This window comes from Centroberyx affinis, unplaced genomic scaffold (genome assembly GCF_046629955.1).
Source record: "Centroberyx affinis isolate AG114_WGS23_722 - 3 ecotype Tasmania unplaced genomic scaffold, CSIRO-AGI_Caff_v1 ptg002885l_1, whole genome shotgun sequence".
NCBI lineage: Eukaryota > Metazoa > Chordata > Actinopteri > Beryciformes > Berycidae > Centroberyx > Centroberyx affinis.
In genome coordinates this window covers 191,971-206,112 of record NW_027281014.1, presented here as the reverse complement: position 1 = coordinate 206,112, position 14,142 = coordinate 191,971, and the positions used below count along the sequence as shown (strand labels likewise).

Genomic DNA, 14,142 nt, shown 5'->3' with positions numbered 1-14,142 from the left:
ACAGACCATATAATAAAAACTACTTATGTTTTATTACTAAAAGGTGAGTCTTCTTATTTTGGATAATGCTAGTCACCAACTATCACTATCACACTATCAACATAGTGTATGCTAGACAGTTAGCATGGAGCCTATTATCACTCAACATAGTGTATTCTAAGGTGTTAGCATAGAGCAGTTCATGGTGAAGTTGTCTAACTGGCCAATCTCCCCAAAAGTTGTTGTTGCTTTAATTGTGGTGGAAAACAGACTAAAACTATAACATATTTTGGTTTAGTTATTTCTAACCAATGTGCAATTGTATTTTGTAGCTAGCAGAAACCTATGGATTGGACTTCTTTGAGACCAGTGCCTGCACCAACAGTAACATCAACGAGGTGGGGCATAGGTTATACCAGCAAAGAAACTATCCCAGTAGACATGTTCATAAATATTTGGGGAAATTCCCTATGATGCATGAAGCATTGTCGTTGAAGGTATTCTTTCTGTATATTTCCTCTTTCCTCCAGTCATTCACCCGTCTGACAGAACTGGTGCTGCAGGCTCACAGGAGAGATGTGGACACCTTGCTGGACTCCCTGGATGATTATCTGGACCTGGCTGCTCTGGAGGAAGAGAAGAGCAGTCAAGACACTGGTGACAACGCTCAGAGGAGCTGCTCGTGTTAGCAAGAAGACCATCATAGTGCCATGGCAAAGAAATAAGCTCAAGATCTTATTTTTCTACCGCTGTGACTTAATGCAAGCATGGCGCAGTTGCTTGTGAGAGAATATTTTGTTAACTAGATTTTGCCCATGATGCTGCCGAAATGCTGCCCTCCTCTTCCTCCATATTGTGATCTGTTTGTCATGGAAGTGTTCCTTGGCACTGGACTCTTTTTGTAGGTCTATGGAGGTAAAAGCAGTTAGCAGTGGCTACCAGCAGAGGGACAATTTTGTTGCATGATCACTCTGAAGCCTGCAGCCAATACAGAGTATATCTGCAGTTTATGAAGTCAGTTCTGCGGTATCCATCTGCTCCAGTAACAAAACTAACGTCAACACCTACTGTATTTACATTTTCCTTTGTAGAAACCTGTTTTGCACTACATGTCTACTTTATTATTTTATTGTATTCCATTATCTTTACTTTCTCATCTGTTATGTACACATTTGCAAATTGACTTGTAACATCTTGGCATGGATCTGACTGTTTCAGCTCAATCCTCAGCACTGTTTATGAAGCTTAGAAGAGTATGGAGGCAATAACAAGGTAGCTAGAGGACAAAGTTGAATTATTTACACCTAGAAACTCAAGCCAAGCAGGGGTGGATTCATTTACACAATGGACTTATTTACTCAAGGGGGACAGTTTCATGCCCATGCACGATGAGCTTCTTCAATGCAGTGCAGGTTTATCATTTGCCATCCTGAAAGTATATGTACAGTATGTTCTGTGAATGTGATTGGCATTGCCTACTGCTGCCTATTCTCATATTTATTTCACGGTCTAGTGAGGTGCCACAAAATTTGTCATTTTGATATAATGTTTAACTGCATTGGATTTGGGTTTGAAACTCCAGGATATTACAAAAAATCCAGTTATGAAATGTTTGATATTTTTGAGGTAAATAAATTGGAAGTTCATATTTAAAACATCGGAAGACTTGCTGAGTCACTAGATTGGGAGTAAGAGTGAAGCTAGGCCCACGGAGAGTTTAGACAGTAGATTCATTTATTTTTCATCACATGCTGTGACAGACAGATAATGACCTGTTAAATGTTTGATGACCGAGAAACTGATATAGGTCATAGAGTTACCATAAAGCAGAATGTCATAATGCATTTCCCACTCTGCACTCTCTGTAATAAGTATGTAAACTTGTAAGAACTTCAAATAATCTACAACACATGGTATTTGAGTCCAAAGACAATGTGTGTTAGATTTTAGCTGAAGTTGTCAAATCAAGTTGTTGTGAATCTGATACGCTCCTCTTTAAAAGTTGTGCAAAACAACAACCAATATGCTTGATTTATGTGATTCTGATTCCATTTACCTATGTGGTTGTACAAACCGTAAGATTCGATCTGCCACTTCTACTATTGAGGTGTATTGTATGTCAGGTGCAGATCAATTTCCTGCAGAGCCATTTGACACCCATGGAAGGCGGCTTTCTGTCCTAAGCGAGTCAGGTGACCAGAGCTCGGATACAGTCGCACGCTGAGATCCCGTCCACCGCCAGTGTGGAAGCGGAGGAGACGAGATGACGTTCATCGCCAAGACCTTCTACGATCTGAGAGCCACCACAGTGGAGGGGGACCCGGTGGACTTCAACGTGTTCAGGGGCCGGGTGGTGCTGATCGAGAATGTGGCCTCGCTCTGAGGCACCACCACCCGGGACTTCAGCGAGCTCAACCAGCTCCAGAGCAAGTACCCCCATCGGCTGGTGGTCCTGGGTTTCCCCTGCAACCAGTTTGGCTACCAGGTCAGTTGATCAGCACGGAGAGGTTTGTCTCATGCACAGTGACTTGCAATGATTTCAAGAATAGAATAAGCTTAATTCCTCTATCACCAAAATTAGAAGCAACCAAAAGTAAGGAGTGCAAAGGTCAAGGCCCTTAGTGCCCTCAGCATTTCTGTGATCATAGAATGATAATGTAAGAGAAGAAATGGAATAAGAGCCAAGCAGAGAGAAATAAGGGAAGACATTAGAACCAAATATCTTCCTGAAAAATCTGACAAAACAACATCACACTGAAAGCTGAATGCTTGTGTTTTGCAGGAGAACTGCTCCAACGGCGAGATCCTGAACTCGTTGAAGCATGTGCGTCCAGGAGGCGGCTTCCAGCCCGGCTTCACCATTTTTGAGAAGTGCGACGTGAACGGGACGAGCACACATCCGGTCTTCGCCTACCTGAAAGACAAACTCCCCTATCCCGACGACGACCCCAACTCTCTCATGCAGGACCCCAAATTTCTGGTTTGGAGTCCCATCAGCAGGACGGACGTCTCTTGGAACTTTGAGAAGTTCCTCATCGGGCCAGAGGGAGAGCCCTTCAAAAGATACAGCAAGAAGTTCCCCACCATCGACATAGAGCCTGACATTCAAAGACTATTGAGACTAACCAAGAGCTAAAAATAGCCCACTCCTCCTTAATGACTTCTCATCTATAACTGTCAAAGCTGATATGCTGTCGTCCATCCTTTTAAGCCTTATTAAATGAGGGTGATACTCTGAAAAGCTGTGGGAGTATCATCTGAGGCCTTGTAAGTGCTTAAGAGTAGTGGATGAACGCATTCAATATATTTTTCAGACTTCAGTATGTTGTTGGAAAGAGAAAACACTCGAGGGAAACTTGCAATGTAGTTTAACTTTTGAACAAATGTGCATATACTTTATTTTTTATATTCTAGTTCTCATTCCCAAAACTATTCATTCATAAAAAAAGAAACACTTAGAGTAGTTGGTACTAAACTAAAATGTCCTATTCTCTCTAGTCCTATGCTGATCTGTCCAGCAGATGGTGCTACTGATTTGATTATTCATACACATGCCTTATGACTCTCACGCATGCCTTTATGAACAAGCATTCACCACACACACACACACACACACACACACACACACACACACACACACACACACACACACACACACACACACGAAAACCTGTTTGTGTTGGAATAAAACTCTAAAAATCTCTCCCATTATTGTTTCTTTTTTATTGCTCCAGCATCGTGTGAGCCACTTTTTATTGCCGTTCAGATGTTTTGCCTATGATGAAAGCTTGACAAAAACTGTAGTCATGTCTGAAACAGCTCTGTGTAGACATGAGGCTTCAGGCTGGAGATACAAGAAGCGGTGGAATGTGGAATTACAATGCATGTTGTCATTGCATACTTGATCTCTTGCTAACTCGCAGGCCGTTCCACCTCACTACCTGCATTGTACAGATTTATCTCAGCATCTACCCGCCTACTGAACACATTCCTGGGTAAAGATGCTGAGATCTGTCAACTTTCTCCACATGACCCACAACACTCTGACCCATACTATACTTCTGTACAGCAGTGACACTTGAAGACAAATCCTAATCCATGCATCTAGGAAAACTGCTGCCCTGCCTCTGCGCAATGAGCCTTCATCCAGCTTTAGTTTCCTATTCCAACTGTTCAGTATGCATTGTTGGCAAAGCCTGCAGATTAGAAGAGGGACTTCTGCATATCCACTCGCAGTCACAGCAGCTGATGATGTCAGAGCCACAGGCCGGGCTGCCCTAATGTCATTTCTCTGGCAACTTGCCCCACGGACATTTGCGACAACAGTGAAAGGTTAGGGCACCTGACACTCGCCCCGGTTTTATTTCCTCTTGTAGTGGGATGAGCTTCAGTCACTCTCTTTGCATATCCATGATAAATGTGTGTAGTGTCACGTTAAATTAAAGACATTTCCAGATTATGTTTCACACAAGCCCATTGGTTCTGGGCAGTGGGTTTTCTCAGACACTCAGGTAATTAATGTAGACTACCAACAAGCATTATCTTCTAGAGGGGGCCTCTCCTCGAGCCTCTGCACTGCCCCCCTCACACGGCTTGCAGAAAAATACCACCGAAGATCGTTTATGTTTGAGATGATGAATCACTCAATACTTAAAAAAACAACAACAACAACAACAACAACAACGGACCCAGTATCTTGACAATACTGTAATTTGATCCAATTAACTCAGGAAGCATTTGACGGATGGCAACAAGCAGGAATTGGCCAAGTTCAACACAAACAAGCACAATTTCTTCACAATATGCTATTATGGCATGATAAAATTCATATTAAAACATCTGAAGAAACAGTTTTGAGCTGACAGAAAGATATATAGGGCCAAAAACAATGCAGCTATGGTTGTTGACACAACTTTAATTTGGCACTGTATTTACACGGATCTTCAGCGTTGGTGCAGGCTGTCGTATAAAGAGCTACTCACCGTCAAAATGTTTGCTGGGAAACCATAGATGTTTTCAACAGAGGATATCTGTAACAGAAGACTATATCTTGCTAAATCTCAGGTAGTCTACAATAAAAGCTGTACTGGTGATTTGCTCCCCCCTACAGATGATTAGGGTGGACATCTTAAAACTTTGCGGAAACATTAGCTGCCTATAATAGGTCTTAGTTAGCTATGCTATTGATATGGTAACTACACTGTATGTTGGAAATTTTGTTGGAAATGTATTTATTTAATTCGCAGGATAAAACCCCTTGAGATATAGCATCTCGTTTTCAAGGGGGTCCTGCAACACAAGATGCAACATAAGATGCAAGACAAAGACACAACAATAAACAGCAATAACAACAACAACAACAACAACACAAAAACAGTTAACATAACCTGTGACCGTTGTGACCGGTATGACCAACATCATAGTGTCTGCGTTTCATTAAATATTATTATTGTTAGCGGGAGAGACTTAAAATTTTTACAAAAAAGTTGTAAATAAGTAGGCTAAATCAAATAAATAAGTCATATTTAACACTTTAACAACACACTTAGCAAACTTAAAAATGTTAAAAAACAAAAATGTATAGAACCGTCAATAGCACAGAACAAAATGAAAGCATCCAAACAGTCCAGAGTGAAAACTATAGGACAGACTGCTAGCTTTTTTGACAGAAGAAAATGAATGAAGGGTTTCACTGTAGCTCCGCTTGCATAACCACATTTTGTTTTACTTTCATTTCCTTTGTGAGTCACCATTCCATGTGCACTTTGGGAATGCTCATTTGCAGGTCTCTTGGCAGTGATTCAAATCAACCCCTATGGATTAAAACCCACACTGAATACGGCGCAGAATGTGTGCGCAGTGAAACACATTTTTAGGGGGTACAAATTTTAGCACAACCCTTCGTTTGTGGTACCCGGAAGTAGACGCAGAGTGAGAGCTCTTTATTTTTTTCCTCCTCTCTGACGCTACAGGTGAGCGCTGTTGCCACAGAAACGTTTGCTTTCTCCACGAGGCCTTCTCGCGAGACTCCGGGACAGAGGGGAGGGTGCCTGAATGATCTCATCCCTCCAGCAGCTGCATAGCGCAGCGAGGCAAAGCCGTAACTTTGTATCAAACTTCTAAGTTGCCTCTCAGACGAAGACGCCAGGGCAATTTTGATTTTAACCGGAGCCAGCACGTCTCCCGCGAAGATAGGGAGGAGCGTTACGCGTTCGTCTTTCGGACTTAGGACCTTGTACGAGTTAAAACAAAAGGGGGAAAACCCGCTCTGTATTGTGTGACATCCAGTGCTTGAAGCAGAAAGGAGAAAAGGTGAGTCGGGAACATGGTGCTATATGGTCATGTGCGGGGTGTTGCTCGGGGTAAAAGGTGGCTAAACAACATCTGTCCGCTGTCTGGTGAGGACAAAGCAGACCTTTGTGCTGTGTGAAGCTGCAGTGTAATATCAGTGCGCAGTCGGTGCCAGTGTGCTGTTTAATTAGTGGGTAAGGCTCGTGGTAGGCGAAGTGGATTCGGGAAAGAATCGTATCTATCCGACCGTATCTGGAGCTGTCACAATATATTGGCAATACATCTGGTGCATCGATGTTTTTACGCTCAGTCAAGGGCAAGGCATTGTTCCCAGTCCTGCTTTGGGGGGAACGATTTACAGGTGGCATCGAGCACACTGGCTCACCATAGGGTGTATGAATGTCTCCCTATGTAATTGTCACCACACCAGTCTGTGTTATCAGCATGTTATACCCAGTACTGTTGCCACACGAGGGGGGTTGTAGGCTCCAGGTGATTTTTCTGTGCCCCATCTGCCTGGCCCTAAGAGGTCTGATTTGTTTACAGCCTGGAGAGCCTGCCTTGTTCAGAATCTGCTTGACTAGATTAGGCCAAGCTGATTGCATGATGAATGCAACGCTCAGCCTGATCAATATGCCATGTTATTTGTTGCCTATACATTTTTGTTGTTGTTGTTGGCTTTGTGATGGCAACATCTTACATGGGATGCCGTTAAGTGTAACGTAACGTTACTGTCATGATGACAGTAGACAGCAGCTGCCACATTGGATGTTGTTCAATAAGCCTGTTTTTATGAGAAAATACCAAGTTGAGTGGAACAGGCCCTCCTTTTGCTGGTTTGTTGATCCTTTGTGAGCAGAATTGACACTAAAACAACTGTTTTCTGTTCAAAATACAGATTGAAATGACTGTGAAGACAAACAGAAACAGCGAGTACGTGTCCAGACACAGACTATCACAGTCATGGGAACTTGATAGAATAGGAAATATTTGGCAATGCAAGGCCTACAAGGCACATTTTGATTTGCTTAGATACATGGTAACACGCTGTGGTATGCTTTCATATTCCAACAGATGTGGTAAGGTGTTCAGAAGCAGCATATTTACAATATATCAGCTGTAACAAAACACAGCTCACAGCTCTGCAGATAGGAAATTGTAAATCAGTGGACTCCCCTACCTGAACATAGTGCCGGTCCAGCAGTAGTGGTTGTTGGATTAGATAACTTGGCATGAGTCAGGTGAAGAAAGGACGCTTTGGAGATTAGCTTTGGGCCAGGATCAAGGATTTTTAGCATTCTTGATAGGCTTAGCTGACCTACGGCAGGCATGACTGATCATATAGCTGCACTGCCATTTTTACTATTGAGTCTAATCTCAGCTTTGCCCCGTTTTGCTTTCCACAATGTAGCTTGTTCTAAAGCATAGCTATTATTCACACTGGACCGCTTCTTGCCTTTCCTGATGGGATTTCTTATAGAGAATTAATCTCGTGCAAATGCAGCAGCTTTATATCACTATTGGGAATAGCATGCTAGCTCTATTTTAATCTCCCACAATGGGCCATCCAGTCTCTGTTTTATGCTACTGACGAAAATATCAGTCAAGGTTAAGATAAGACATTACAGTGCGTGCCTCAAACAGCTCATTTGGGGACGACAGACTAGTTTGCAGCCATAGCAGTATCAGACCCACATGAGTAACAGCAGGTTGGCAGGATCTGTCTAAAGATGAATGTTTCTTTGATGCTGGCTCTTGTGCTGCCTTCATCAAAACGTACCTCCATGCAAACTCTGAACACAACCGCCTTATGCTCCTTACAAGGAGGAAGGGTCCACCCTGTTCCCCTCTCTTTCCATAGGACAATGTTTCTTTTTCAGTAGCCATACCTCTCATGCTGTAACAATTGTCCTGCTTGACTTGTAGTAGTGTCTTTCTAACATGCCTACGCATTCACAGAGGGCAGCTTCCTGTTGCTAAGTTAAGCTTATGTTTCTATTGTCTCCTGTGCATTGGCTGGAGGGGAATAGCATGAACAAAGATGGGAGACAACAACAAGAGGAGCATTGTGCTGCTTTATAATTTGCCTCTCTGGAATGTGTAGGCTGCAATTATGCTAAGTGGCCATCATGAAATACTTAAACGAACTCACTGTTTATTTTTTTTGATGAATCATGAGATTATTGAGACATTGTTATTGATGCTCAAGTTCAGAGTGAATTATTCAATATTGATTTAATGACCCTTGATGTTTATTCAATACGCTCAGATATTCACATCCAGTAATGATTGCGCTAAACCAATTTATGAGTGTTGTTTTCATCCGAGCTCCCTTCGCAGTGATGCACTAGTTCTAGGTTACACTCAGAAACTTTGAAGCTTTCAGATTTTCTCAACTTGCTTTGGGTTGGAAACGGTTTACCTCTTGGCCTCCGCTTTTGGAAATGTGCAGTACCACCTGATTGGCTGCTACAGGCCCTGGAGCCCTGCCACCTCTTGTGCTTGTTGATGGGTGAAGACAAACTAAACAGACCTTGAGATATAGCCTACCCCTGGATGGTGCACCAACAGGTCTGGTGTCAGCTGCAAGGCCAGTTCCCTCATGCTTGTGTTTCTTTCTGTGGCAAGGATGAAAATGAGTCATGTAATCCTGGGTTTTCACATGACCATTGATGAGATATTGAAATATGTCACTCTTCCTGGGAAAAAAAGGAAGCTCAGTCAGTTTTAATATGACTTATTGTGCCTGGCCTATATTAGTCAGACCATAGTCAGAAGTCAAATGACTTGATGATAATATGGCCTCCAGTGCTTTTCAGTGCGAGTGTCATTTCTCTGGCGGTTGAGGGGGTTGATGAGTTTGACTGTGATGAGGTGTGACTATGGGTCTGCGTTTCCTGCTAAACTGTTGGAATGCCGTGTCTTTGTGTGGCTGGGCCAGTCCACTGTACACCGGCCAATGGAAGAAACCAGAGGGCTCGGAAGCTACAATAGCGATGATGTAATCCCTTTCAGTGCGCTGTCACAGAGTAAATGCGTACAGACAAAGAAAAATGCCCCTCCGTTCCACCCCACCCGCCACAAAGTTTCGGGAATTTTGACCCCACAAAAATGCCTGGTAATTCGGACTGTATAATTATCTATGTGGGAGATGGGCCTAACTGAGTGGGACAGGTGCAAACTGTTGCTTTGGATCTGATCTGAACCGCACTTGACCGAACATTATCATCCTACCGTGTATGTTTGGTGTCTTGTCACTTATGCCCGTGAACTAGAGTAACCTTTGGGTCAATGGGATGTTTCTATCATTCAGCTTCAAACCCTCAACCCCAAACCCAAAACCCACAGTCACAGCAGAGATCAGACAGTGTGTAATTCCCCTTTTCTGCTCCCTTCAAACCTCACAACTGCCGAAAATAGTAATACATTCGGCAGAGATCGGAAGATGTAGGGAAAAAAAACAACAGTTTGACAAACAACCACTTAGCTTAAAAAAAAACAAAAAAAAAACCCTAGCATGGAAAAAAAACTTTCCATAATGAAATCTGGGATTGTGATGATGATGTGTTGCTGCAGGCTATCTCCACTGACATAGTGACGACGTGCTTGGTGTTGTCTCGACACGTCTGTCAGTTGCTACACCGTCTCTCTGTTTGGCCTATGCACTCCCTCTGGAACGGATTACAGGACCGTCCTCCCAGTAAAATCAAAACATCAAGCGGAGTAGGCCTGCGCCCCATGCAGAGCCAATGTGGGCAGTAGTGGAAATATTTCCCCATACAAAACCACAAAGGCTTACTGTTGTCCCTCCTGTGGACAGAAATCTGAGAAGAAGGCAGGAATGCATGAGGGCTTGGTCATGGCTGAGCTCAATACAGATCCTCGATGCGCAGACAGGTCTGTTCAGCTTGTCCTCATTCCTATGCACGTTTACAACTGTTTTCTTTACTTTCAGGCGCACGGCCACGTGGAATCCAAAAGTAGCACAACAAAGCACCGCACGAGTTTCTCGCTCGAACACGCTATTTACAGACAGACCCCAGATACGCTATCTAAGCAAGCCTGCCGAACATTCCCTAAAACAGCGAAAGCATTCTTGCTTTTTTTTCTCTCTGTTGTGCTTTGTTTCCTGTACTGCGACTCAGAAATCCCTCTTCATATTGCTCCAAGATTCCACATCCTCTGCTGTGGAACCAGGGAATCCATTTCCACCCTGCGAGTTCCTGCTCTACCCTTGGCAAAGCTGGGAAGGAAAAATGAGACCGCTGTGAACCGAGGGTTTCCTTATCCTGGATTCAGATGACATTAATACTTTTTGAAACAAAGACTGGAGGCAGGTGGACTGACTGCTGTATATGTATATATGGAAACGCCCCTATACCACTGCGAAGTATATGCAGTTGTTCTGTATTGGAGTGGTTCAGTACTGCTTCCTCACTCTTATTACAAGAGCATAGAAACAACTCAATATTAAGGTTGATAAGAAAGGATGATTAGGTAATACAATATCAAAGTACACTGATGAATAAGACTGTGGTTTTGACTGTGCTAACATGTGTGACAATGAGAGACTGAACTTTTCCATTTTGCACCAGGTGCAGAGGGCAGATAGGGCCGCCTAATAACAAACATGGCTGCTTTCCCAGCCTTTCCTCTCTCCCTGCCTGTTTCCTGTGTATTTCATTGATGTATTCCTGGATACCCTGGCTGCAGCTTCGCTACAGGAGAAATGCATATCAGCGGCCGAAACCAAAAGCTAACGGATGTCTCTGTTAGCAGTTCATCCCCTCGTCATAAATATAAAGTTAGGCATATGCTTCTGGTTTACATGTATGTGGAAGCTCTTGAAGTTGAATGCTGGGGATGTTAGGCTTTTTGACCAGATACTGCCTAGTATTATGCTGTTGAATAATAGTCATAATGTCATAATGATTCTGTGTGACCGTTTCCCTGAAGTAGTGCTTAGTTCAGCATGGTTATCATCACCATTATTGCTGAGGAGGAGGTAAGGATGTGTTGTGATGTCGTTGCCATGTGTAACAGGAGGCCTAGTGTTTATGTGGTACTCATCCTTGCCTTGAATGCTGATTAGGAGGAGGCCACCAGGGACTATTTGCTGCTGCAAAGAGAACACCTGCACCTGTGCACACCCTGGTTTGCTGGTGTGTGCTGGATGTTCAGCTTCTGCTTTATATTAAATGGACCCTAGAAACTTTTATTAGAATTGTTTTTTTACATTCATGGATTTGGTGTGTGTGCATGCGAAGTGCACACATGCATGTGTGTGCAGCTCTGTGTTCATTTGTGGCTATGGTCACCCTTTGGGGAGAAGTGTGTGTGTGTGTATGTGTGTATGAGAGAGAGAGAGAGAGAGAGTGCCCACACTCAAGGTAGAGACACGCTCCAGAAGATGCAAATGAAGGGCTCACACAGAGCTCCAGTCTAAACTCAGCATGTTTTCCTCCTCCGTGACTTGTGGGGATGCAAAGTCCTGATTATTGCCAGCCGGGGGGATAAGAGGGGCGTGTTAATTGCATTCCGCTTCACTCCGCATCCATGAACCAAGACTAAAACAGAGGAATTAGTGGGACAACTGTCTGATGTTGTCTGCCTAATAAAGTATATGTTAATCTGCTTGCCTTTTGCTGTGGTGCATTTCAACATCAGTGGGGTCCGTCTGTATTTTGGCATTTTTGTAGAAATAAGAATATTGGAAGCATTGCACCCTGATAGCACCTGCTAGTTAAAATGAGATGTGGTTTATGTGGGACTAGTATGGAAAGATGCTAGGCCACAGTTGCAGAGCTGGCTGGAGTGTGTCAGTAACTCTGCAGTGCAGGCCAGCAGCAGCGCGCTGTGCAGGTTTGCACATTGGCTTTCTGGCACGGACTGTGATATAGCAGGGCACCACTGTTATGCAACACTAGCTGAATTATCGCAGTCCAAATGACTGTGTATGAATTGATTAACTCTGCGGCCTGACTGAATATAATTGGACTGGAAGTGCAGCAGGCCATGCATTGGACACGTGCCAAAATCAATGACTGGAAATGGTTTACGTGTACAACTTTGCTACGCTGTTGTGGATTTTGTGTCCGCATCAAGTCTTTCCACTGTGTCCACAGGATTACTGTAGATACAATGTGTCAATGGCCAAGGCTGAATGTGATAATACTGAGTTGTGTGAACCAGTATGCAGAACATTTTTGCAATATACTTCAATGCAGCACAGCACATTCACAAAATGTTTGCTATCTCTGACAAAGAACACTGATCACTGAGGCACACCTGTGCTTTCCATCGAATCCTCAGTTGGGGAATTAGCCTGCCCTCCATGCTGTAGGGGACAACACAGTCAGCCTGGCTCCTCCAGAGACATGGCAGTGAATTCCCCTGACTTTTCTTGCTAGGATAATAGGCCCTTCCTCTGTTGCCTCCCCCCTTCTCACAGTGCTGGTCCTCTTGGCAACTCACCCTGGGTTACTGAAGCTTTTCCCCTGTCCTCAGCACTGCAGCCCATTGTCTAAACTTGTTAAAATGCTTACCTGGCCCATCTAGCTTTCAGAATATTTCCTAAAAGACATTTTAACACCTAACCCCCTACCTTTCTCTCTGTCTCATGCAGGTTTGAAGGGGTTAATTAAAAGATCCCATCTTTTTAGAGCACATCTTGTGCAGTAGTCATGCAATTGATGTCTGGCAGCAGCAGAGCAGCTATTTTGCCAATGTGAGGGGATATTAATGAAGCTTTCACCTTGACTCTGGCCTTCCAAGAAGGCTGGCTGTGTTCTCCTCTGCACTGCCTCACTCTGGGCTAAGGATCCCATTGTTTCTCAGCAACACACACTCATGCTCCTCTGTCATTGATATTATTCCATGGGGAATCCTTGTTCATTTGAAATGCATCCAATTAGGGCTGCCCCTCTTCGGCTGTGTAAATCAATCAGTTTATGTACCTTACCTCGAATGCTGAAGAGGTTTATTTGTTGGTCAGTAGGCCGGTGATCGGCTGATAGATCAATTTGACTAATGACAGTGAACAAAATTGATGTGATTTCAATCATTATAAGCAAGGTATTCAGATGACAAAGGCATAAATGGATCTGGTAAATAGTAGAATTCGTAATTGTGGGTTTTGATAGATTTGATTTACTTTCTCTGGGGATGTTTTATATAGCCAGACCAACCTCTGGCTATTGCTGGTGCTGTTGAATGCAGCGGAGCTCATGGCAGCTTCTCATATGTTTACTCAGTGGGTTCCCGACCCTTTCCATTCTGGCTGTTCAAACCGTCACATCAGCTCTTCTCCCATCACATCACCTCGCCGCAACCTGCCCCGACAGCCCCCGTCACAATGAAGGAGAATAAGCCGACATGTCATTCTCCCAAGGTATCCCATTCTTTAAGCGAAATCTCACAGCAATACAATGAGCCAGGATTGTGGTTTTCAAGTTCCCTGAGAACTATCCATTTCTTTGTAGCAGACAGCGTTTTTTTCCCCCGTCAGTCTGTTATCTGATCTGAGCATTCACTTATTGCATCTGTGTTTTGGCAACAGATGCAATGTTGGTGTAACACACAGTCAACATAGGCGATGATATATACTTCAAAGACTTCATTTAGTAATGCTGTGAATTGATTGTTTTTGAGTTTGTAATTAAAAATAACACGGTTATTCTCACTTTTTGTGCTAGGTCTGGTCTAATGAGCATTCGTTTTTTCTTAGTCCTCTGTGATTTTGCTTGTATTTTACCTGCGTAACCGGGCAGAGGATGTGAGGGGACAGGGCAGTGGATGACTTCCAAACATTGCAGGACTCTGCCATATTGACACCTCTGCAGAGAGAATCTGTCAGGTCACTGTCGACTGACC

General features: G+C 43.6%; 2 protein-coding genes across 3 annotated transcripts in view; both read left to right on the top strand.

Annotated features, from left to right (window-relative positions):
* Positions 1 to 309: 309 nt before the first annotated feature.
* gpx2 (glutathione peroxidase 2) lies at positions 310 to 3,609 on the top strand. Its single transcript, XM_071536506.1, has 3 exons — positions 310 to 377; positions 510 to 2,464; positions 2,762 to 3,609. The coding sequence occupies exons 2-3, from the start codon at positions 2,243 to 2,245 to the stop codon at positions 3,113 to 3,115; spliced, it is 576 nt and encodes a 191-aa protein (XP_071392607.1). The 5' UTR covers positions 310 to 377; positions 510 to 2,242; the 3' UTR covers positions 3,116 to 3,609.
* A 2,477-nt stretch (positions 3,610 to 6,086) lies between these two features.
* The window catches only part of LOC139658382 (signal-induced proliferation-associated 1-like protein 1), a 46,227-nt gene continuing 38,171 nt past the window's right edge, over positions 6,087 to 14,142 (top strand). For both annotated transcript variants that reach the window (XM_071536508.1, XM_071536507.1), the window contains exon 1: positions 6,087 to 6,291. The gene's annotated coding sequence lies outside the window, so the exon portion shown is untranslated. The remainder of the gene's footprint in view (positions 6,292 to 14,142) is intronic.